Source organism: Nannospalax galili, unplaced genomic scaffold, assembly GCF_000622305.1.
Source record: "Nannospalax galili isolate Female #2095 unplaced genomic scaffold, S.galili_v1.0 scaffold197, whole genome shotgun sequence".
Lineage (NCBI taxonomy): Eukaryota > Metazoa > Chordata > Mammalia > Rodentia > Spalacidae > Nannospalax > Nannospalax galili.
In genome coordinates this window covers 785,586-810,563 of record NW_008339846.1, presented here as the reverse complement: position 1 = coordinate 810,563, position 24,978 = coordinate 785,586, and the positions used below count along the sequence as shown (strand labels likewise).

General features: G+C 48.8%; 1 protein-coding gene across 1 annotated transcript in view; it reads right to left on the bottom strand.

The window, feature by feature from the left end:
• Window positions 1–1,481: 1,481 nt before the first annotated feature.
• Window positions 1,482–24,978, bottom strand: part of Ice1 (interactor of little elongation complex ELL subunit 1) — a gene marked incomplete at its 5' end in the record, with an annotated part of 53,684 nt that continues 30,187 nt past the window's right edge. Inside the window, 7 exons of the mRNA XM_029564254.1 lie at window positions 1,482–3,113; window positions 5,243–5,341; window positions 9,947–10,053; window positions 11,416–11,606; window positions 15,968–16,128; window positions 19,002–19,170; window positions 20,088–24,743. Of these exons, the coding sequence (XP_029420114.1) occupies window positions 2,686–3,113; window positions 5,243–5,341; window positions 9,947–10,053; window positions 11,416–11,606; window positions 15,968–16,128; window positions 19,002–19,170; window positions 20,088–24,743 (5,811 nt within the window). The remainder of the gene's footprint in view (window positions 3,114–5,242; window positions 5,342–9,946; window positions 10,054–11,415; window positions 11,607–15,967; window positions 16,129–19,001; window positions 19,171–20,087; window positions 24,744–24,978) is intronic.

Below are 24,978 nucleotides of genomic sequence, written 5' to 3'. Positions count from 1 at the left end.
AGCTCTGGGCCACCTGGGCTTCTTCAGTGACCTGGCGCACCAGGGCCACCCAGCTCCAGGTGAATGCCCTCCACTGTGCAGTTTAGATGAGAAAACCCCCAACAGCATTCTGCTGGCTCCAGGAATCAACCCCAGTTTAAGGCTGTGAGATGCTGGGAGGGTCACACAGCTCCACAGGTGACTTCAGTGCTGCATGAGTCGCAACATGATTACTGCCAGATTGCAAAAGCTAGTGTCCACGAAAATCTCCAGAGGATGCGCTGAACCACTGGACAGCCCACGTATGCAAACCCTCTCCAGCTCTCTGTAACTTACTCTGCCACCTCCACAGGCCAGCTCATCATCAAACTCTCACTTCCCTACCTAGCACTGACAATTGGCTGGCTTCTGCCCAGACATCTTCAGTCTTGCCAATGGCTCTCTTCCGCCATATTCTACACCTCAATACCCTGGAGGGCTTAGAAGGAAGGTACCACTCTTCCTAGATTAACAGAGACTTGAGGAGGAGGGAGCATATCAGCTAGTGCAAGCCTCTGACCTCTACACAATTTTGCCTACAGGCCTCTAGGCCACCAATGGCTGAATGTCTCCTGGTTCTTACAGCAAATGCAAAGCTTGGAGTCTGCCGGCCTCTACCTCCAGGTTCTCATCTGCAGCTTCAGCAGCCTGGCCCAGTGCCTGGGGCCTCGCCCTCACTGTTCTTTTCTTTTGCTGGAGTCAGATTTGAAACCTATTTAACCTGATCACCTGTTTCTCTGTATCCTACTGTCCTTTACCCCAGAACAGCTCAAGAGGACACAGCATCATAAGCCCTGAGCCTGGGGGCTCCAGTCAGTGTGAACATGCCCCGAGCTTGTAGGTTGCTGTTTAACAGACTTCATGGACAGTCACTGTGGACCCCAGCAGCCTTCTGGATCTCCGCAGGAATACTCCTGCACAGGGGAACCTTCCTCTTCCCTGTAGGGATGCGCCTGTCCCCTGAACACAAGGCTGACACCCTCCTTCCAGGTCCTTCTAACTTCACCTCCCCAAGTTGTCCTCAGCAGGCACACGGCCAGGCTCCCCGGCTACTCTCCACTGCAGAGCTCCAGGCCTTCTCAGTGCACTTGCTGCCCGGCTGAGTGGGTCATGACTTGTCAGGGAGTTTTCTGTACTCAGAGCTCTAGGGAATCTGGCTCTTGATGGCCTTGTGGAGCGGCCCCTTCCCTTCTGACGGTGGCGGAGACAGGCTCAGGACACAATGGAGAAGGCCTGCTCGAGGGCTTTCCAAAGCTGCAACTGCTCATTCCTTGTCTGTTATGCCTGTGAGTTACTTAAGGAAACAGGAGGGATTGCCAAGTGACTGTCAGATGCATTTTTCAACAGGCAGCAGTTACAACCAAAAAGCAAACTCATTAGAGGAACACTCAATACGTAAGTCATTGAGAATGTGGTATTTTCCTCATCTTCGCTGGAGAAATAACACCAAATGTCACAGTTACTAATCAGAACAGTGCTGTGTATGGCTTACTTTTATTTTTTTATTATAAAAAACACATACAAGAGGTTTAAGAAAGGATGAATACAAGTCAGAATCACGGTGAGTTGTTAAACCCATTTTCTATGTACAAACACTAAAACTCCGAAAGTGGAACCAATGTGAGACACATCATAGACAGCACTGTCTGCACACAGCCCACAGAGCACTCTGTCTGCACACAGCTCCCAGAGCACTCTGTGTGGACACAGCCCGCAGAGGTCAGTGTGAGACACATAGACAGCACTGTCTGTCTGCACACAGCCCGCAAAGTACTCTGTATGGACACAGCCCGCAGAGCCCTGTCCGTATGCACACAGCCAGAGGTCAGTGTGCACACAGCTTACAGCTGTCTGTATGCAGAGCACTGTCTGTGCATGGCCCAAAGAGCTCTGTCCCTTTGCACATGGCCCGCAGAGCTCTACTGCTCCCTTAGACTTGCACACATCCATGCAGCCCATCTAAGAATCTGACAGAGCTTCTGCCAGGAAGCGTCCATGGTCCAATTCGCCTCTTCCCAATGGTTATAAAGAAATTTACAGATAGGAGGAAAATGCATTGAAGTGAGTTTCTGGCAGAGGCTTTTGGTATTTTACTCTGCCCAGCTGCACCACGTATGAGATACTTTTGCAGCCCCTTTCCAGCTAAGATAGTGGGAGATTCTAATGGTTATTATTATTTTTTTTTTAAGCCAAGTTACTTTTTCCTAGCCACATATTTGAGCATAAACTCTAAAACAGCTCGGGAACCAAATCACATTTTTAGACTCAAGCTCATGGTAAAATGACACCCAATTTCTAAAAGCCACTAAAAAGGACACTTTCTGCAGCAAAAAAAAAAAAAGGGCTAAGTTTAAGATTTTGTTGGTTGACAGACAAAAATAATACACCCTGTAAGTCACATGACCAGAGCTGTAACTGAAATGGATGTGGGTGGGGTTGCTTCTCGGTCTCCCTGGCAAGTCTCTGGCGCTTCCGCCACGCCATCCGTCTTACGCCTTCTCTGTGGACCTCACTGAGCATGCTGGAGGCGGATTAATCTATATTAAAAGTGTCAAGGCACTTCTCTCCGGCAATGACCATGGCCTTCAGCTGAGCCCCTCCACCTCAGGGAGCAGAGTCCCTAGCTCTCATGGAACCAAGCCCCTGGCACTCAGGAAGTCCAGTCCCTCAAGGAGCGGAGCTCTCAACACCTGGGGAGCCAGCTGAGCCTTGTGCAGTCAGAGAGCTGGCAGAAGCCGCTGTAGTTGGGGAGCCAGCCGAGGCCCCTGCAGTCAGGGAGTCAGTCGAGGCCCCTGCAGTGGGGAAGCCAGCAGAGGGCCCTGCAGTCGGGAAGTCGGCAGAGGCCCCTGCAGTGGGGGAGCCGGCAGAGGCCCCTGCAGTGGGGGAGCCGGCAGAGGCCCCTGCAGTCGGGAAGCCGGCAGAGGCCTCTGCGTTCAGGGAGCCAACCTCGTCTAGGCATCTGATGACTGCTGAAGGGACGCTGCTGGAGGCCTTACTCCGCCAAGCTTCCAGGATCTTGGATGTTTCTGCTGGATTGCTAGGGCTCAAGTCACAGAGCGCGTACACAGCTGCTAACTGCACACCCCATGGGATCTCTACAAAGAATTTAACCAATTAAACACAGCAACATGAGAACACCACCTGCTATTTCAAAACTCTTAATGTGTTGTCTAGGAGCACACTACCCAAATGTGGAATAGCTCTCCGCCAACAATGAAAATGTAAAAGGAAAAAAAAAAAAAAAATCCACAATAAAAAAAGTTCCCAAACTGGGCGTGGTGGTACACGCCTATTAAAGGACTCAGGAGGCAGAGGCAGGCTGATCTTTGTGAGTTCAAGGCCAGCCTCGTCTACATAGTGAGTTCCAGGACAAGGAGGCCCTGTCTCCCCTAAGACTTGTCTACAGATGAAAAATAAAAGCAGCCTAACTGCGGCTGTCTGCAGCACCAACTGCTAGCTGTCCTGCGTACACGGAAAAAGGAGCAGGCCTCAGCACTCCTCTAAGACTTTCAGAACACATGGAACCTCAAACAGACAGATAGTTCTCAAACGTCCCCAAGCAGTGTCTCTAAGTGGACTCTGGAGAGCACAGCAAAATGAGACTAAAGGGAAACCTGTCCTTATGCCACACGGATGCCAGATGAGCAAAGCTTGAGATAGGGCGCTCTAGAGCTACTGTAAAGTCCTGCATCGTTTTCACTCTCTTGGCAAAAGTCTACCTAGTTAAGACCACTGGCTGCTCTTGCAGAGGACCCTGGTTTGATTCCCAGCATCTAACAACCATCTGTAACTCCAATTCCAGAGGATCTGACACCCTCTTCTGACTCCCATGGGCATTGCGCGGCATGGGTGTACTTACCTGAATGCACACAATACACACAAAATATTCTTTAAAAAAGATCTAATTTACATCAGTTTAATTTGCTTAAATTTGTTTAAGAGTTAACATTCCTTGCTAACCACGTACTTCAGCTCTGTGAGGAGCAGGGATGAACGGGAACTAGAGGAACACAGTGTCTCCTACACGCTCAAGACCAGAGAGCTTCAAGCTGTCTGCCTGGAAGCATCTGCACATACATGGTGATGTCTCACGGATGGGGCTAACAGCTAAACTTGAATTCATTTGTATTTCACATATGCCTCATATTCACAGCCTCTGCCCAGGGCAGTTCTGGAAGGATCCAGTCCCAAGCAGGAAGCAGCCAGCAGAGAAATCTACATGCACAAATGTTAGTTCTAAAATGCAGAAGTGAAGCTTTGGAATGTTTTCTTCCCCTGATCCGAAGAGTAAGATCAGAACAGAAGCTGTCCTCGGGCCAGTACTCAACGAAATCCTTCTACAGTGAGAAACACAAGTGCCCACGAGCCGGGAGCACGCCAGTGGCCTGCCTGAACTCCGCAGCAGCAAGCCGATCAACAGTGCTGGCAGGCCACAGCTGGGTCCTGACTTCCCACTGGGCTTCAGTGTATGAAGTGAGGACGGTGCCCTCCCAAGGGTGCCAGAGATGAAGGCTAGACACAGGGCAGAGACACAAGGACCTATAGCAGACCCCACACAACTCCAGCAGCATGGGAAGGACCACACAAGGTGGCTTCTAGGTTACATGACGCCCCGAGAGTGTAGAAGAGGACATTTCATGAGAAGCAGTGGACAATGCCTTAGCAGCACCTCTAAGTCAAGGTTCTCTAAGCCCAGCATGCCAAGCCTCTCACTGGTAGCTGAAGACAAAGACCTGCCATGCTAGGGTGAGCGTGGGTGTCATGCAGTGTCTACAATGTCATACTGCGTTTCTGCCGACAAGCTGTGTAATTGCATTATTCAATGACTGTACAACACTCAGAGCAGAAACCAGACTTATATAAGGGCTACTCTGAGTTCAGTTTTTCCCACAAAAGACATAAAACCACATACCATGCAATACATGAACAGAACACAGGAACCCCACACTGATGCAGATGGGTGCCATGCTCACTGAGAATGGCAGCTCGAGGCTGTCACTGCTTCATGGGGGTGGCTGCACAGGGCCTCAGTTATGTCCCAGGACAGAGACAGGACCAGCAGCAGGCAGAACAGCGTTCTCTCTTTCTTAGAGGGCTCCTGCTCAATGAGGCAGACTGCCCCTTGCATTACCAAGTCCCCCCACAGCAGTAAAGCTGAAGTGTGAACCGGTCTGCTGGACAGGCAGCGAGGGCAGCGCAGGAGACAAGAAAGCAAAGGTCTCACCTTCATCCTGAGCATGCTGTATAAACATACCAATAACAGAACTAATATTCTTCACAGCACTTGGAAATCCTTCCTTCAGACCCAACTGGCCTAAGCGACCTAGGGAAACCAGAAGACATAAACAGTCTTTGGTGAAATACGGGTTCATTTTTCACAGGAACGGTAAATTTATATTTGATTCATTTAACATGATGCATTTTAGCCTGAAGATCCCGAACCTGTGTGAGGTGGGTGAGGCAGTGGAGCACCATCATGGGGAGTACTGAGTGGAGCACTATGCCTTTCAGGAGAACAGCTCACCACCTCTTACCCACGTATATGCATACAACACACCCGCTGCTTTGTCAGTTGGGCAGTGGTGCAGAAAGCTGGCACAGGCAGACCGAGGTGGACAGTCTTCATCGAGTGACCAGAAAGGACCACACTGTGGCAGTTCTCCAGCAGCTACAGACTCGGGTCTAAGGCCATGACTGCGGTGAGGCGGCTCTGCCTCCCGTCCATGCTGATGGGGCCAAAGGTGCAAAGCCAGCACCAGATCAAGCACCAAGGAGGCCAGGGTCAAGTGGTGGGTGTCCCAGGATGAGGCCCCTCTTTGCTGACTGCAGGTAAGCCCTTCCTGCCCCACGTTGCTTTTGGTCACAGTGTTTATTACAGCAACAAGAAGCACACTAGAACACATAGCTGTTTGGAAATCACACGTTCTCAAAAACAAAGCTGCAACTTCAAGGCAAGTTATTCCTGTGGACAGAGACAACATCTGAGCTTTTACAAAAAAAACTAAAATTTTGAAACAACTTCCATCAACTACTTTCAGCCTGACAGCTTTCTAATACTTAAGATTTCCCTACAAGGAGAGTGATCTATACATGTAATTTTTGCATTGCTGACAATTAGAAGTTGTTTACATACCCAGGGGAACAATGTAGATTATGAAACTATTAATAGGCAAATGTTTCTCACCATGCAAGCAAGACCAGTGGATTTCATTCAAACAGCACGGAAAGTCCATTCACCAGGTTGCACACAGCAGCTAACCTTAGGGACTGGCAACTTCAACAGAAGTCACACAGGAGGACCCACATTTCTTAAGTTCTAGTGTAGTATCAAGGAATAGCTAGAATTATTCAAAAAGACCAAGACATGCTTCCCTTTCATAAACTACTTATCTACATGAGATGCATTCCATATATCCAAAACAACATGCTAACCACATGCCAACCACAGAAGGAAAAGCAGCTGCCTCCCACGGAGGAATTACTAGCAGGCAGGGCTGCAACAAGGCCCTGCTCTGCCTGCTCATTTTTGTCTCCACAGTATCATTTTTAATTTAAAATGTCATATGCGTCAATGAGCACAGTGCTGTTCCTGATGCTCTCCCACACTTCTGCCGTGCCTGTTACCCTCACACTGAGTGGCTTTGTCCAGGGCTTGACGTATGGAGGCCTCAACTCTGCCAAGACACATGCAGCACTGTGGATAGCAGGTCTTCTCTCCCTTTTCTGTGCTGTGACTCAAGAACAAGGCAGGCATTCTATGCAGGATCTCCGACATTACTGTTACGGTACACGAGAGCAAACCCCACTTAAGAATCACATGTGTCACTGTCTAACAGCCAAGTTTGTTTCTCAGTTCAGTCCTACATGTTACATGCAGACAGAAAGGCTGTTTGATTCACTATGGAGTTCACACATTTGAAATTAAGAATGAAGGGGATCCTTATGGTTAGAATGAGATTTCAGTGACATTATTAAATCATGGCCTATCATCTGAATTCATATGCTAAATTCTTAGTCACAGTCAGTCTTAGAACTGGTAAGAAGGTTCACTGAGACAGTTTCTTCTAAGAAGTCAAACTGATGATCTGAACAAGCACCTAGGTACACGCCCAATCCTAGCATCACATCCGAAAGCCTCTGCATTTCTGCCCTCAGCCCCTGGCCTTCCCCGACACACTACCACTCTAATCACCCAGCAACTTCTGTGCGAGTCGAACCTTACCACTTCGTTCCATAGTACACAAAGAACAAAGTACCGTGCTGCTACCGGCACAGGTCACCAGAATGCTGTCGAGCCCAATGAGCTTTCCCTTCTCGAAGTGCAGAGGCCCACCAGCAGACCCAGTGATGGGATCACAAGCTATCACATCTGGCTTTTTACATGAGTGCTGGGAGACAGAACTCAGGTCTCTATGCTTGCAAGGCACATGCTTTACCCAATGTGTTTCCCAGGCCCCTCTGCTCCTAGTTTTGTTGGTTTTTTCTGTTTGTTTTGTTTTGTTTTGACACTGTCTCCCTAGTCACAGCCCACCTGGAAGTCAGGTTGTGAAATAGGCTGGCCCGGACCTCACAGAGATTTACCTGCCTCTGCCTCCTGAGGGCTGCGATTCAAGGTGCACACCCCCATGCCCAGCGCCTGCTATTTTTGACACAAGGATTTCTGACTATCCAACCTCTAAACTACAGGTTGGTATTTATGTATTATAAACTATCAACTATATATTAATTATACATTGTAACAAAAGCTGTAATGATTATTTAAGTTTACACTTGTTATTCTAAAATACTCATCTCTTGAAAGCCAGGCATTTTGAGATTTGAAGAATAAAGTAGCCTTAATTTGACGAAAGTACATATGAGAGTTTCCTCCCTATTTACACATTCTGGCTTTGGGATAAATGCACATGCACAGGCTTCATGACTCTCAAGTGGACTCTCCTTTCTAAGGCACAGAACTGCAAGTCCTTAGACAATCATGAGTGGTTGGTTTGAAAGCGTTTGGTGACATCTAACCCAAAGTATCTGCTGTCTCTTGTAAGGCAATGGTGACAGTTTCTGACCTCTCTGTCCATCACCATCTTCCTCATGAGGCCCTGCAGACACAACTGTGATATCATCAGAACCCTGGAGGGCAAAGCTTGGCAGTCTCTATCTTAAGAAGAGCTCCTTGGACCATTTGAAGAAGTAGCAAATTTCAACTGTGAGATGATAAAGGCCAGGTAAGGGGCCTTCGAGAGTCAGGAAGGAGTTACACAGCTGCTGAGAGGAGGCTGTTCTTACTAGGGCACAAAGGCACCAACCACCAGAAAACAGCATTCCATCTCAGTGCCTCTCTCATTGCAACAGATCAACACAGAACACAGCTGTAACAAAAAGCAAAGTCCTGTTTTAAAGTGTGTCCTTAGGCTGGGGAGACGCTTCGGTGGGTAAAGTGCTTCCTTACAAGCACAAGGATCTGAGGGTTATCTCTAGAACACCTGTAAAAAGTTAGGGGCAGTGCAACCTCAGTCCTGGGAAGGCAAGACAGGTGATCCCTGGGGACTGCCAGCCAGCTAGCCTAGACAACTGGTGAGTTCCAGGCCTCACTATCTAAAAAAAAAAAAAACAAAACTAAATGAAAAACAACCCAAAATGAGCCAGGTGTGGTAGCACATGCCCTTAAGTCACAGCACTCCTAGGCAGAGGCAGGAGGATCTGTAAGGCCAGCCTGGTCTACATACTGAGTTCCAGGCCAGTTGTCTCAAAAAAAAGAAAAGGAAAAAAAAAAAAAAAAAAAAAAAAGGCAATGTGGGTGGACAGCAGTTGAGGAACGACACTGTGTCCTCTTGGCCTCCACATACAGGTGTACACAGGCATGTATACACACATACACAGAGAGTATAGTTTCAAAAAACTTTGTTCTATTGAAAGTTTCATAAATACTTCCTGTAGTTGATGTCTATATACACTCAGAGACTTAAAAATCTCAAAAAAGCCTTCGCCCTTGGGGACTCTGTGTACAGCTAGAGCAGTTTCTCCTTAGGAGGTCACTGGAGCTGGAATCCCAGGCGCATGCAAGGCCATCTGAATGTCTTGCACCAGCACTGGTCCCTAAGTTCTTACTGCTCCTGTTCTACAACAGAAACTGTTTCTGAACTAAGGGATTAGGCAAAGCACTCCTGAGACCACCCCACAGGGGGCCTGGGCCGCACCATGTCTGCAACTGTGCGTCCCGATTTAGCTCGTGTAAACGCCTAGCTTAGGCTGTTCCTGGGTTCTTATGTCTCTCATTAGGTAATTTAATGTCAAATGTATTTCAGTTACTTCCCAGGAAGGCAGATGGCTACCTTGAGAGCCAGACTGTAGTCTTGGACACCTTGCACATGTGCTAAGCACAAGGTGTCACCAAACTAGCAATGACAGTCACAGAAGAGGAATGGTATCTGATGCTAAAGTTACAAGCAGGGATGCTGTGTTTATTTATAAGACTTATTCCTGTAACATGTTCACAGATAGTAACCTCATTTCAAACAGTGCTGTCTTTGAGTTTTAATTAACTAAAACCCAAAGGGCTTTATGAAGACACTGGGGGAACTGTTCCCCAGAGGCAAGGGAAGACACTGCAGGCACAGGAGCAGGTCACAACCACTGGGCTGACTAATGAACAGCAGTTACTGCTGACAGTTTGGCGAGGCCTGGACAGCAGCTCGCCCAAGATGCAGCAAAGAGGACGATATGTAACAATAAACATTGGGGGTTTCGAGGAAGAAGAGCCGCCCTGTCCTGAAGGCAGGCTTAGATTTCACTGGGTCATAAGGGAAGAGTGTACAAGGCGGAGCTGTCAGAACTGCTGTGGCGATGCTTCACAGTGAGCCATGCTAGTACATTCTGACGCCCCGCCAACATCTCTTACCAAAACCAGGGGAAGAGGCAATCAGCAAAAACTCACCAATCAGCCTCAGTATGGAGGCGACGATGACATCAGGGGTGTAGGCAATGTTTGCATGTCCCTTTCTATACTTTATCCACTTGTCCATGACAGGCCACAGCTCTTTGCTAGAAAAACAAGAAGATGCGTGTGCATCAGTGCTCAGACAGCAGCAGGTAACAGAAGACGGCCCACCCTGCACTTGTAACTTCACTCTGGATCTTTCTCTCTGAGGATGTGAACTGCAAGGTGAAGAAGACAGTGCTGAGGAGAGCAGTTTGGAGTCATTTGGGTGGAGGCCGATCTTGCTTCCTCACAGCCATGGGCAGGATGGTGGAGAGGTGCTCTGAGGACTGCAGACTCTAGTCCTGTCATCCATTTCTGGAGCTAGAATGGCCCTGCTTCCGGCACCCTCACACAGACAGGCACTGGACACAGGCTGCCTCTTCCTTATTTCAGAACTGACTGGCAGGACTGAAGAGACGGCTCAGCAGTGAAGGGCACTGGCTGCTCTGGCAGAGGACCCGGGTTCGATTCCCAGCACCCACGTGGTGGCTGACAACCGTCCACAACTCCAGTTCCAGGGAATCCAATGCCTTCATCTGACCTCCGCAGACATTGCAAAACAGTTGCACTTACACACATTCAAGCAATACAGTCATGCAAATAAAATAAAAATAATAAAAATAAAATATTTTAAAAAAGAGAACTGACTGGCATGCTTTTCCATGTCAGTGTACAAAGACCTATTTAAGACAACCTTGTCAAGGTGCAAAGCTGTAGTGTACAAATGGACCAGGATGTAGTTTACTGTTTGACACGGAGGTGTCGGTCTTTACCTAGGATTAGAAGAGCGGGGAACAGCAGATGCTCCTGTACAGACAGGCCCCTTTGCAATGGTAATTTCCACAAAATATATTCAAGGATTTCAAGAGCACACGTTCTACCAACCCCACGGCATATAGTTTAACATCAATTACTCCCTTAAACCAGGCTTTCTCAGCCAGCGTTTGACCCCCAAAATTAGCAAATTTATCTGAGGGGCAATTTTGTCCACTCAAGAGAAGGAACAGGGTTAGTGCTAGAATCCCAGCCGAGCAGAGGGCTCCTTGACTGGATTCAGGGCTTGCCTGCAGCACTGGGCAGGTCTTTCTTTTCCTCTGGATTATCCTATTACCATGGCAGTTCACTCAACCCAGTCACTGAGTGCCTGCCTCGTGTGGACAACATCCTGAGCATATGACAGGGATTCCAAGTCCCTCGTTCCTGTGTCATTTCTACGGGGAGATATAACAGGGCATAACGACACAGCGTACAGAAAACAGTGCAAGGCAGGTAACGACACAGATACTTTAGGGTAGTTCTGTCAACTCTCAAAGTGAAAACGTCCCTGTTTCAAATGTGTGTGTAAAAAAGAAATGATTCAATCCCCATTTGGGCATTAGCGACTGCCTTCCCTTAGCCTACCTTTACCTTAAATTATCACTCACCTTATGATGTTGTCATGGGTCCAGATCCACCTCTGGTGGCAGCAGAGTAGGTCGATGGCAAATATGTATTCCCAAGTGTTGGAGCTCAGATCTTCACCAAACTCTTCACTGGATTGAAATTCTGTTTTGGGGCACAGCTGTATGGTCAAAAGCAGCTTGGAAACCATGATGCCAACGTCTACAGGAGCACTCTAGCATGTGAAAGAAATATTTAAAAGTACATTTGGACACTCAGGTTGGGCACATCTTATTACGTTAGCAATCTCAAAAACTGTAATAAGCATCAGATAAATTATCTTTTACCCTAAAAGTACCTTTGAAACACTATAGTGTTCTGAATTAGGAGCTGCTTATGTTAGCCATAGTATGTATCATAAAGTGATTAGTGGGTAGTTGATAAGCATAATAAGCTGAAGCTGTGACCATACCCAGGAAGAGGGACCCTCAACTGAGGAATTACCTCCATCCAACTAATCTGTCTGTGGTGCATTTTAATTGCTACTTGATGTGGGAGGGCCCAGCCCACAGTGGGTGGCACTGGTACCATCTCTAGGCATGTGGGCCTGGGCCATCCTAGAAAGGTAGCTGAGCAAGCCAGGGGGAGCAAGTCAGTGGTAGTGTTCCTACCCGTCTCTGCTTTGCGTTCTGCCTTGAGTGCCTGTCTTGGCTTCTCAATGATGGACTGAAATCTATAGTGAAATAAACCCTTTCCTCCCTGCCATGTGTTTACTACAGCAACAGAAGCCAAACTAGAACAAAAGGCCAGGTAGCAAAGCTACAGACGGGCTGCAAAATTCCTGAGTTAGAAAAGGGCTTAGCTGCAATCAAGACAGGAATACAAATTGCCACAAACTCAAATTAAGGCAACACAGTGGAGCTGCAATCAGAACCACCAAGCTAACTCTTAAAATCTCCCTTGTTCACACTGTTACCTCCATTAGGAGTTTGAGCATTCCTTTTCATTACTGAGTAGCGACTGGCCATGTGCACACACCACTGACTGACTGACTGCCTACGTTAGTAGTTTAAGCATTCCTTTCCACTACTGTGTAGTGCTCATACACAGATATACCACTGACTGACAATCAGTTCCTCTGTTCAGACACAGTTAGCTCATCACCAGATTTTGTGTATTCCTAATGTTTTGATGAAAACTCAAGTATACATCTTTCTGTGGATAAAATGTCACTTCCTTCAAAGAAATGTCTTAGAACAGATCTGCTGGTGACTTTGCTAAAAATACATTTAACTTTTTAAGAGCTGCCTGTGTGAATGTGACTTTCCATTTAGCATATCCAATGAAGTTCTAATACAAAATAAATATTTATACACAAACATACAGGCTTGCAACAATACCATAGGCCTGAGCTTGAAGGCTGTGATTTGGACAGTTTCTATTCTGTACCCCATAAGCAAACCAGAACTCCCAAAATACTACCTGAGCTAAACCCAGCCAAAGTGTAAAGTTTTCAGTTGAAGAAGTCAGTGACTTTGCAAGCTGAGCAGACAGAGGAAAAATTCCAACAGATACAACCAGACATAGACAGTGGCTCCTTAGCAGAAGGCTGCCACACTGGTAACTGGCAGGTGACATTTGTTCATGGCAAAACTCTGAGCATCTGAAGTTTAAGTTGTGGTTATGGTTTAAAGTGTTTGATATCAGCATTATGAATTTTAAAATGTTTAGGAGACTAACTTAGTCACTAAAAACATTTTATTTACTGTGGCACAAATGCTATGCCCTCAACTTGACTTGGAACACTCAAAAGTTAAGTCCTTCAAAGAGTCTACTTTTTAGATATAAAGGTCGAGTATCAAGCACTTTTTAGGATGTATCTTACGCTTATGATTACTTAAAAAGCTGAAGGTAACTAAATTATTCAAGTTCACAAAAAACATTGCTCATTTAGGAGATGTAGTCTGTTATCTGAGAATTAACATAACATTAATCAATGGAACAAGATTTACAGATCTAAAAGCTTCTAAAAATGGTTAACATTCCCTCTGAACACTAAGTCGTGGCTTATACCCAGTCATCATTTCTACATACAGAAGCACTCATAGGGGTGTAGACGGAGGAAGCCCAACCATGAACAGAGACTCTCCCCACTGTGGCAGGGCAGACTGCAGCTCACAGAAATGTCTGAACTTGAAGCTTAGAATCATCAAACAGTCTCAGATTCAGAGCATTATGGATTTTCAGATTAAAAATCTTCAGCGTGTAAATCTTTGCAAGCATTTCAAAGTTGAGAGGAAAAAAAAAATCCTCTGACTCTCAAACACTTCTGGTCTCAAGCATTTTGTGTAACGGATGCTACCTTGGGTTGGAGCGGAGGGATGTATGCAGCTCTTGAGTCTTCTTGTCCTCCCCCGCCCTCTTTTTTTTTGGTGCTGGAGTGGATGGAACTCAGGACACTGTGCCAGTAGTCAAGTGCTGTGCCACTGAACTCCATCCTCAGCACCAGACTGCCAAATGACTCAATGGAACCCTAGACACAACCCTACAGGACTCTACCTTAATGCGTCTTGATCATTTGCTTAAGATGTGATTATGGACTTGCTTTCCTTTGCTTTTCATAAAAATACAATCTAATCACATTAACACAAGCAAGCAAAACAAAATATACAAAATTCTGTCCCACACGTAAGCAATGACAATCTTCCAAAACACTGAAACAGAATGGAACAAGATAAAAATACCGCTTTCTGACCTCGGAATCTACTTTCATTGTTTACCATTGTCAACTGAATTCTCATTAAGCAAAAAAACCTATGAATAAAAGACTCATTCTGAAAACTATTTTAACCCGCCAGCAATTAAAAAACTGTAAAAGAGACATAAAAAAAAAAAAGGTAAATACAAGAACAAATGTTTACGACAAACTCAATTCTATCAACCAGAATGAAAAGATGCTCAGAGGACCGAAGCCAGGTTCCCAGGTGATGCTCTCTGGCCTCCATGGGTACTTGCACTCACATGTACACACCTATCAAAACACACACACACACACACACACACACACACACTTAAAAATAAATCTTTAAAAAAAGGAAATAAAAATACATAGTATTAGACTCACAGAAACCTGGAGCTATCAACCTTTTTAACTAAGCATCTTCTGGAGAATCCAAGAGCTAATAGCCATCTATCCACATATTACCTATGTGCAGATTTTATCAGTAATAAGTGAAGCTATCAAACAATACATTTCGTGGTCTGCAATACCTCCTGGCATGTCCCACGAACACCTGATGTACACACTGCATGGACCTGGGCTAACGCAGTGCCTTCAGGACAGAATCCACATTACGAACAGGCTATGGCTGGGGGGAAGAGGGGAAGCGTCTGCCACCAAGCCGGGTCTGAGGCCCAGAATGCCCATGCAAGGAGCCGTGTAATCTGAGCACCAAGCGAGCAGGTCATCTGGGGCACATGTGTGCGCTCTGGGGCACACGTACAGGTCCTCTGCGGCATACGCGTGTGCACTCGCACTCAATCCTAAGAAATGTCCATGAACTAACCCGGCGAGTGAAGCTTTATTCCCTCCCCTCGTACAGACCAGAAGGAAGCTCCTGGCAGGTTTCCACACGGAGTAACACAGCAGAAGCACCGGTTGGTGTGACGTCGTACCCCTTCGCCCATATCCATTCAGCTGGAAGGAAGCGCAGGGCCGGAAGTAGCTCCAGGCAATGTGACGCCGTACCCCCTCCCATTCCCACACCCCTTTCTACCCCTTCCGGTATTCTTTTCCCTGCTGTGTGATCCCTTGTTCGGCCGCCGGAACGAAGCGTAGGGCCGGAAGTAGCGCCCGGTGGTGTGACGTTGTATCCCTTTCTACACCCGTGCCCGCCTTGTTCGGCCACCGGAACAAAGCGCAGGGCCGGAAGTAGCGCCTGGTGGTGTGACGCTGTACCCCTTCCTACACCCGTGCCCGCCTTGTTCGGCCGCCGGAACGAAGCGTAAGGCCGGAAGTAGTGCCTAGTGGTGTGACGCTGTACGCCTTCCCACACCCGTGCCCGCCTTGTTCGGCCACCGGAAGGAAGCGTAGGGCCGGAAGAAGCTCCTGGTGGTGTGACGCTGTACCCCTTCCTACACCCCTGTGCCCGCATTAGGCCACCGGAAGGAAGCGTAGGACCGGAAGAAGCTCCTGGTGGTGTGACGCTGTACCCCTGCCTACACCCCTGTGCCCGCATTAGGCCGCCGGAAGCGTAGGGCCGGAAGAAGCGGCGGTGTGCCGCTGTACCCCTTCCTACACCCTTGTGCCCGCCTTGTTCGGCCGCTGGAAGGAAGCGGAGGACCGGAAGTAAGGCTGGAAGAAGCGCCTGGTGGTGTGACGCTGTACCCCTTCCTACATCCCTGTGCCCTTATCCTATTTGCGGACCTGTTCGGCCTCCGGAAGTAATTGTAGGGCCGGAAGTAGGGTGGGAAAAAGCGCCCTGCAGCGTGGTGACGCCGTACCTTCCTGCGGTATGCCGTGCCTATTCCTTCCCACACCCCTCCTGGTAACCCCTGCGCCCCACCGCGACGTGGGCCCCGCCCCCTGGCACTCACCTTCTCCCAGCCCAGGAAGGCCCGCAGGCAGCTCAGCACCTCGCCCCTGGCGCGCTGCCTGGCCACCAGCTGCATGGCTTTACCAATCACAGACTGAGACAGAAACACCTCGTGCCACATGTTTGCAACGAACAAAGTCAGTTTCTCAGACTCCGGAAAATCTATGAGAAGAACACAGTAGATGCGCCTTGACACGTAATCAAGTGAACTGGACACACACTCACTGGGCTCTCGGGGGCCAGGCTGGGCTGGTGGGGGCGGCCCGGGAAGCTCTGAGCTCAGCACCATCGGAACTGTTCTCCCCCATGATCTTTGGCACACGGCCTCTTTTTTCAGTCCTGTTATTCTTACACTGTAGTCCAGACTGGCCTCAAACTCTTGGCAATTCTCCTGCCTCAGTCTCCCATGTGCTGGGATTAATTATGGTGTGAGCCACCGCACCACACACGTTTTTAAATTTTAAACCTAGTACAAATATATAAAACAGTGTAGAAAAGGTGGTGTGTGATCTTCCAAAAGAGAGGGAAAGACCTCTTCCTCCAAATTCTTCAGATTCAGAAGTCTCCTGTTTGGTACATGTTATCACAAGACAATTTAATGCATTTGCATAGGTTACTTTCAGCAGGCAAACTTTTGTCTGGAGTAGTTTACTTATTGTGTAAATTCTGAAGGACAATACTGCTGTTGAAAATTCTATACTTTGTATGTCTCCCATGTCTCCTTCTAAATTTAAATGAACTTTACAAATAGTAACCTAAACTCTTAAGTACAGAGTTGGATGAATTCTGTCAAATAAACTCATATAATCATCAGCAGACTCTGCTACATTCTTAAGTCTGACCAAGGTCATACAGATCAGTGCCTGTTCTCAAATACATGCTAATCATCAGCATTCTATGTGCCTGCCCAACTCTGCCTAACGACTAAGCTCCAATAGGCTGCTTCACACACAAGAAGCCTGTTCCTTTTGTACAGCCAAGCAGTATCAGTCTGCTTTCCAGTCACTTGCTGATGAACACTGATGAACATGTTTCCAGTTATGGGCCATTATGAATCAATGCATCATACACAGCTGTGCTCTAAAACCTGTGTAAGGATGTCTATTTTTACTGGATGTGTACCTAGGAGTGGAATTTGAGTGGATAATGAAGGAATGCCTTAATTTTGTTAAAAAGATCAGGTTTCCAACAGTCATATGCCAGTCAGTGTGCATCTTGTCCTGCTCGTCATGAAGGCACAGCTGTTTGATTTTCTTTGTTCCACTCTGTGTGTTATTCTTGTGTATTTGAGAACAGTGAGTGAGTGCCTCAGAGCAAACTTGTGAGCTGTTTTGATCTGCTGCCTTCTAAGCCGGTCTATCTGACGCATCTCTTCTCTTCCCAGGACGTCTGCACACGCTCCCTCTCCTGCAGGTCTGTCCTCACTCCTCAGCTGTAAACTGTGTGTGCTCCTTCACACTCAGTCCTGGGACAACGGAGAGTTTCTTGGCCCCCATGGAGACTATCAAGCCCACCTTCCAAAGCACAGATTGCCAATACTACATTGTTCTGAGGTGGGGGACAAACAGGAACAAACTTCCATCCTTTTAGGTACAATCTAAAGGAAGAGAGCACAGAATGAATTGTTCCCACAAGGAAAAGTAAGTACCACGAAGACAAAGGAAGGAGACTACAGAACACGGATGACCAAGGACATCCATGAAGCAACAGGGTGGGTATTCAAAGAGCAAAAACCTCAGTCAGAGTGAGCTGTGATTGGGTAAGAACAAGACATCCATAGGCCCGGCCAGTCTCAGCCCTCTCCCCTCTGCTGCCCACCACATGCTCCTGTAATGGGACCGCGTGCTTCTGTAATGAGACCACACTCGCCTGTCCATTCCACAGCCACACTTGGTTCATACCCCATGACATGTTGCTAACAAATGGAGAGATGGCTCAGTGGTTAAGAGCACTGGCTACACTTGCAGAGGCCTCGGGTTTGATTCCCAGGACCCACATTGTGGCTAAAAACCGTCCAGTTTCAGAGGATCTGACATCCTCTTCTAACTTCTGTGGGCACTGCATGACACAGGTGCACTTACACACATGCAGGCAGGCAATAAGCTCATACACATAAATAAATATAAAAAAACGAATGACTGGAGGACAGACACAAACAGCAAGGGGAGCTGGAGCTGATCGGGTTCGAGTTCATACTACTGTATAAACTCATGTTAGATGGTTCATAGCACTTCTAAATCCAGCCCCAAGGGATCCAATGCTTTCTTCTGGAGTCTGCAGGGACTACACATACCTTCAGAGACACACACATATACACCTAATTAAAAATAAGTATCCAGCTGGGTGTGGTGGCGCATGCCTTTAATCCCAGTACTTGGGAGGGAGAGGCAGGTGGATCTCTGTGAGATCTAGGCCAGCCTGCTCTACATAGCAAGTTCTATGCTAGCTGGGACTACAGGGAGACCCTGTCTCAAAACAAAGAATAAAACAAAATAAATACATATTTTTAAAAGAAAAAAAAAACACAGGCAGATTTCTATTGACTTTCTGATCTATAAGGTAGCATCTGTGTACCTTTCCCCAGTTTGTGATGATTGACATCTGTTGCACTGAAGAATGAGTCCCACCCTGCATCCTGAATAGAGACTGAGGAAGTAGTACTGTGGGGAAGTGAACTGCAAACAACACTGTGCCTTCACCTCCTTTGACTGCTCGGAGATCCTTCTCTCCTAGAGGCACAAACCTCACAGCTCTTGCCCTTCAGCCTGTGGCAGCCATGTGTCTGGGCATTTAAAATGTCCCCCATATTTTATAACAATTATGTCTGAGTGTGAAGCAGCAACACAGAACTAAAGCAAACACACAGGAGACGCACATGCTGACATGAGAGGGAATTCTACTCAACACTAGGTGCGCTTGGGGTTAGTTAGGTCACTTATCCCAACACATGCACAAAACAGTATTTTTAGATACAAAATCGACTGAAAAAGACAGATGCAGGAGTAAGATGAGAAAAAGACTCCATCTAAACATACCTTCCTTCAGTAGACTGTAACAGAACAAGCGGGCTCTCTCCAGGTCTCCAAGTTGCCGACAAACACCCACATACACCCTGCAGAGTGCATGGATGTAATTGTGGTCCATAGACATTTTCTGAATTTTTAGTTCTGAGAGAATAGAGCGAAGTAAGTACTCTCCTAAATGCTGGACAGAAAAAAGGAGTTATCTTTAGTGTGTCAAAGAATAGCTGTACCAGCTATAATTAAGAATTTATTAGACAAAACTTACACAGTACCCTAGTATCCCTGTACCCCAAGGTAGCCCGGCATGGTGGCCATGGACACAGGAAAAGGTGAGAGCTCCCGAGCCTATGTATTGAGGATGACCATGCTCTAGGTGCCACACAAGTCTGAACACACCTGCTTGCCTAAGACAGAGCAACCAAACCATCACCTCTTGCTCTTCTGCCCAAAGAACTCCTGATGGGAGGGAGCACGTGCACTGAACTGGTTTCTAGCCTCTCACTTGTTCTACAGCTCAGATTTTAAAATATCGGGCAGTGTGAGCTCTGACCTGCAGGAGGAGCATCGGTGACAACAGCCCACTCTTACACCCTTTAGGCTTTCTGAAAGCAAGCTATCAAAACCAAACGGTATTTAGACCGCAAGGCCTCCAAGGATGTAAAGATCAGCTCTGAAGACCCACTGGGCACTGGAACTGCTGGATATTTAGCAAACATAAAACTACAGCATCCGGATGAGCTGTGCATTTAATTTGTACCATCCTCTTCCTCCCAAGTGGAAGTTCCTACAGGCTTTCTGTAGGACTGTCAAAACTTCTTAAAGTGTACGGACCGCTATTCCAACAAACGCAAGGTCTGCTCTGTGACAGCAGTCTGCTGTGAGGGAGTCACACTGGAAACCTTTAAACACGCCAGCATCAAGTGGAAATATGCAACTATAGTCCTGACAGATGGTTTCCTATAGAATCTTATGGTTACTGAACACAAAGTTTGAAGCCTTTCTTACTGTATTTCAAATCTATAAAACACTGGCTTAATGTTGACAGGGACAGTCTTTGGTGTCACTAGCACTGGCTAGCCCTGCTGAGGACGTTCCTACCTTGTTTGTTGTGCTGAACTCATAAACGACCTCTTTCTCTTGATCCCTCATTACAGGCTTTTTGGAGATGTTTCCCACATACACATGACTGCGAATGACAGGTAGCAGGTCAAAGCAGGACTCGGCAATCTTCCTCAGTGCCCGAGCTACGGCTGTGCTGTAGGACTCTGCCACCTCGTTTAAGGGCAGCTGTGTTGCCGGACTGCAGGCTGGGGCAGCGCTTTGCTGCTCTTCGGCTGTGACAACTTCAGTTTGAGGGGTTCCTTCTGGGGGCTCCTCCCGGAGTCCTCCTGCCACGGCCCTGGTCTCTGACTCCAGAGACTCACTGTCCAGGCGCAATCTTTTAGCACTTCTCAGAATGGATGCCGACAGTGTTCTCTTCCCACCGACATCCTGCTGAGTACCCAAATCTTCAGACTTACCTTGGCCAATGTCACCAACAGAGCCGCCCCCCGTTTTGACGAAAGCAGTCGATGTTGAGGTGATGGCTTTGAGTCCTAGCAGAGCACTGACACGCCCCGGCAACACCTTTCCATCTGCAGAGCCTCGAGTCAACTGCATGTTCCCTTTGAGAAGGCTGAGGGTCCGGGCCCGGGCAGACAGCTCCGGGTACATGGTGTCGAGGATTTTAACAGAATTCTCCTGCGGTGCTCCCACTGCACGGCCAGGCGCATGGGGTGGTAGTCGGCCAGGCACTGGAAGCGCATGCTTTGGTGTGGCTGCACAGAACTGCAGAGGAGAGGACACCACCCTTCCAGGGGCTGCTGCAGTGCACGGGGATGGAGAGGGACCGGGTGGGGAGGCCTGCTGGAGCTCCCCCGGCCATGGAGATGGCATAGGAGGCACTGGGATTTCACATAAAGGGGAGATGGGACCAGCAGGTGAGGACGGGGAGGATGGACTAGAACTTGATATCAGTGGAGACAGTGCTTGTGACCTTCTTGGAGGTGTGGCTATCAGTGGAGCAAGCAGCGGAGGCAGTGGGGGCCCCACCTCTTGACGGATCTTGCTCAGAGTGTCAGGACAGTCAGTGGGCGTGGATGTGTCCGCATTTGCCACAATGGGCTGCATTTGGCCTCTTGGTGTCTTGGCACTTGCTCTTGTCCCCAAAGCACCCTGTGGGGCGTCACCCTGTGGGGCGTCACCCTGTGGGGCGTCACCCTGTGGAGCTTCCCCTCTGCTGAGGCCCGAAGTCCTTGCTGGCTTGCTCGATGGCTCTTTGCTGGCAATCTTTGATCGGTTCTTACTTCTGGCAAGTGGCTCCAACTTCCAGTTACAGTACGTGTGATCAGACACAGCGTTCTCGGTCTCAAGTGTCTGCTTATAGATCTGAGAGCTGATCCAGATGCTGGGCTTCACAGGCCTGTTGCGCAGACGGCTCTTATCAAAGTGAGCAGCAGAGAGGCTGCCATCGCAGGGAGGTTCTCGCAGTGCCTCCGGAGACTTCTCCACAGACGTCACGGAAGCAGAGCCTGCAACCAGGCCTCCCTGATCCTGAGCAGCAGCAGCGTCCTCAGGAGTGCCACAGACAACCACCTGTTCCATACCTGGGGTGATGGCAACGCCGCTGATGATGGTCCACTTGTCTCCCTTCTCAATCACGAGATTCTGATCCTTGCTTATGAGGACGTTTATAACTTCTGAGGTCACCGTGGAGATCTGGTACTGGAATGTCGTCCTGGTTCCATAGTCGGAGTTCTGCCCTGATCTTGGTGGGGCTGCAGAGTCAGAGCTCAGGGCCAATGGCTCCCCGGGTTCTATCAGGTCCTCCTCCCCAGTGCTAGGGCAGTCTCTAGTACCAGCCTCACCCTCAGGTCTGCACTGCATGTGCTCAGGGGCAGACCTGCCACTCAGGGGAGAGCTATCTCCAACACCCACATGTGCTGGGAGAGGCAGCTCTGTGCTGTGGGATGTGGGGCTAGATGTTTCCTTGGGTGCAGTGTCTTCCATCCCATCTCTAGCAGCCTGGTTGTTTAACAGCAGGAAATTCCCAATACCCTCACCATAGGCCTCAGGGTTTGTATGAAGCTGTCGCCCAACCTTGGTGAGAACTTCGGACAGTGTTTCCAGAGAACACCGGGCACTCTGGTGAGCACCCTTTAAGGGGTAGTCCTCCTCCAACTCCACCCACTCCTCGTAGAGTCGCCTCCTACACTTTGCTCCTGAGACTTCACTTTGCTTTAATTCTTTGCTCCTTTCTTCTTTGCTAGAACATTCTGAAACAGAGTCCCCTGAACTATAATCCTTTAACTGACAGCTCTCAAAGAACATAACCACCTCCGATGTAGAAAGTTTGTCTATGTCAATAAAGGTATTTATGTTGCAGTCCTGCAAGGCAGAGGTCAAATAGCCTACGTCTGCAGAGGGTCCTGCCTCCGGCTGCCTGGCTTCCATCTCCCCCACATGGCTGGGCGAGTCGCCCGCTGTACCCCACAGCCTGTCTGCCATCACAGCTTCAGCCTCACGCTCGCCCTCACTGCTGCTAAGGGCCTCGCTGCCTTCGGCTTCGGTGTCCTCCTCGTCCTGCTCACGCAGGCCTGTGTAGCAGCAGGGAGCCCCAAGGAGACTGCTTTGGGAGATGGCCTGCGTGTCCTCTTCTGCACTGCCAAACACCGAGGAACAAACAGTGCCTGCGGAAAGGCGGCTTCCGGGAAGAGCTCCACTTGGTGCATGCTGTAGAGTGCTAGGAGAATCAGGTGCAACCCCTCGGGCCTCAGTGCTCAGTCGGCGGGTGTCTCCAGGGGGCGCCTGTTCTGTAGGACAGTCTCCTGGCACTGCCACCTCAGTCGGAAGCAGTCCCCCACTCTCCAGCCTGCTGGTACCTGCCACGGTGGTACACGGAGACTCTGGGGGCTTGTGCATCCCTCCCTGCAGTGAGGGCTCTCTGATGGCATCTTGGCTTGGCACAAGGCTGTCTTCAGACGAGAAAGATAACTTACTATCTGTGGAATCATCAAAATTTCCTGTTGCTAAGGACCCACTTGGAGAGTCAAGGTCTGGTTTTCTCCAAGACGTAGAAACTTCTGGAGAAGGGCTTCTCTCCACAGCCACATCCCCAACATTCCGAGCCACAGCATCCCTGTCCCCAGCACTCTTTGCTATCGATGACACAGTACTTGTTTCCTGCTCATGGTTGTCTGTAGCTGAGGCTGGCTCATTCCCACGTGGTCTCCCGCGCTCCAAGCTGGTACTCTGAGCCTTCTTGGGCCCTGCCTGCTTTGTTATGACAGACACCTGGTTGGGCAGCAAAGCAGCAGCCCTGGATTCCAACAGAATGGCGCTCTCCCTAGGTTCAAGCGTGGTGGTAAATCTGCTACTCTGTGAGGCTGGTGCTGCCGTTTCTAGGTGAAGCCCAGTCTCTTGTGCGTGTCCTGAGGTAGCTCTAGGACTGTCCTTACCACCTCTCCTTAATATCTCACTCTGGTGCCATGATGGGTTTTTAACAGAAGCAGAGCCTCTCCTGATCCAGGAGGCCTGAGAAGACGCTAATGGTGCCAAGTCTGACCTGTGCGGTGCAAGTCCAGCGCCTGGGTCCTGGCCTTTACAGCGCCTGCTCTCTGCTGCCTTCTGAAATACTGACTGAGGGAGAGAGGACATTCTGGTCACGCCTTTTAATTTTAAACGCTCTACCTTGCTGTTCTTTTGATCATGACAATCAGATGTTCCCAAGTCTAACTTGGGACTCAATGCATACGAGCTGCTCTCTGGGGCATCTTCTTGCAGAGATCGCTCTGGTGGCTCAGAGTGCAGAAGGAATGTGTTTGAAGTTCTAGGCTGTGACTTTTGATCTGAAAGCTGCAGTTCCATGGGGAACAGCCTTGCTGGAGTGCCTATACCAACACACTCTAGCCGTGAAGACTGGGGATCACTGCCAGCAGACACTGGTCCCGAGGCAGAAGAGGAAGAAAGGCCTGCCGAAACACCCGCACACACTGCAGCTCTGGGGCTGAAGGCCTGGGGCTCGGGTGACTCTAAAGTGGACCTCTGCACATCTTCTCTTTCCTTTCTCTGAAAACGGCCAGAGCCAGTTACACGGTGCGGTTCAGAAGCAGTTTCATCTTTAAGTGTCCGCTTCGTAAACACGGGCTGGGCAAAGTCCAGCACTGCTGACAACAAGGTTTTCCCCTCAGAGTCCCTCAGTTCACTCAGCATCCTCTTGCCAAGCGGGGAAAAGCACAACTTGGACTCCCCAGCCACTGCCTGCTTCCTCCCAGAAAGGCTTCCAGATGCCGTCTCAGCACACACACTCCCAGTGGGTTGATGCCGCACTTCCCCGGCCTGCACAGACGCAGCCATAGTCCCGGCCACCGCCTGTCTCTCTGTCGCATCTAAGGTGTCTCTTTCTCCAGCTCTCAGGAATCCAGGTGATGGCCACTGCCTGCCCTGAGCTAAAGTGGCTGCAGGCTCCTCCAGCGCAGCTCTTAAGGTATCAAATCCAACGTGTGTCCCTCTGCTTAGAGCAAAAGCACTTAGAGACTGCACAGCTTCCTGTGGCCTGGGTTTTTCCGCCCACTTATCACTCCTTTTATTTTTTCCAAATAATCCAAAGTAACCCTGTGATTCAGCTGTGTCCTCTTCCAAAGCAGACTCTGCAGAGTTTCTGAGTGGGGCAGAGTCACCATCACTGGAATCCGCGCATTCTCCAAAGTAGGTTTCCTTGAAATGATACAAAGCATCCAGTTAGATTTCCCACAGGCCACACGGACCATCGGCAGCAACTAAATGCATTTCAGAGAGTGCTGCTTGAAGAGTCCTCACAATGCTACCTGAGAAGGGTGGCCAGGCTCTGGGGTAGCCCTCTCCACCCAAGTCCTGAAGAAGCGAGTCCTTCCCAGAAACCCACCTACTCGGTGATCACCCATTTCTAACGTGCCTCCAAGCCCCGTGCCAC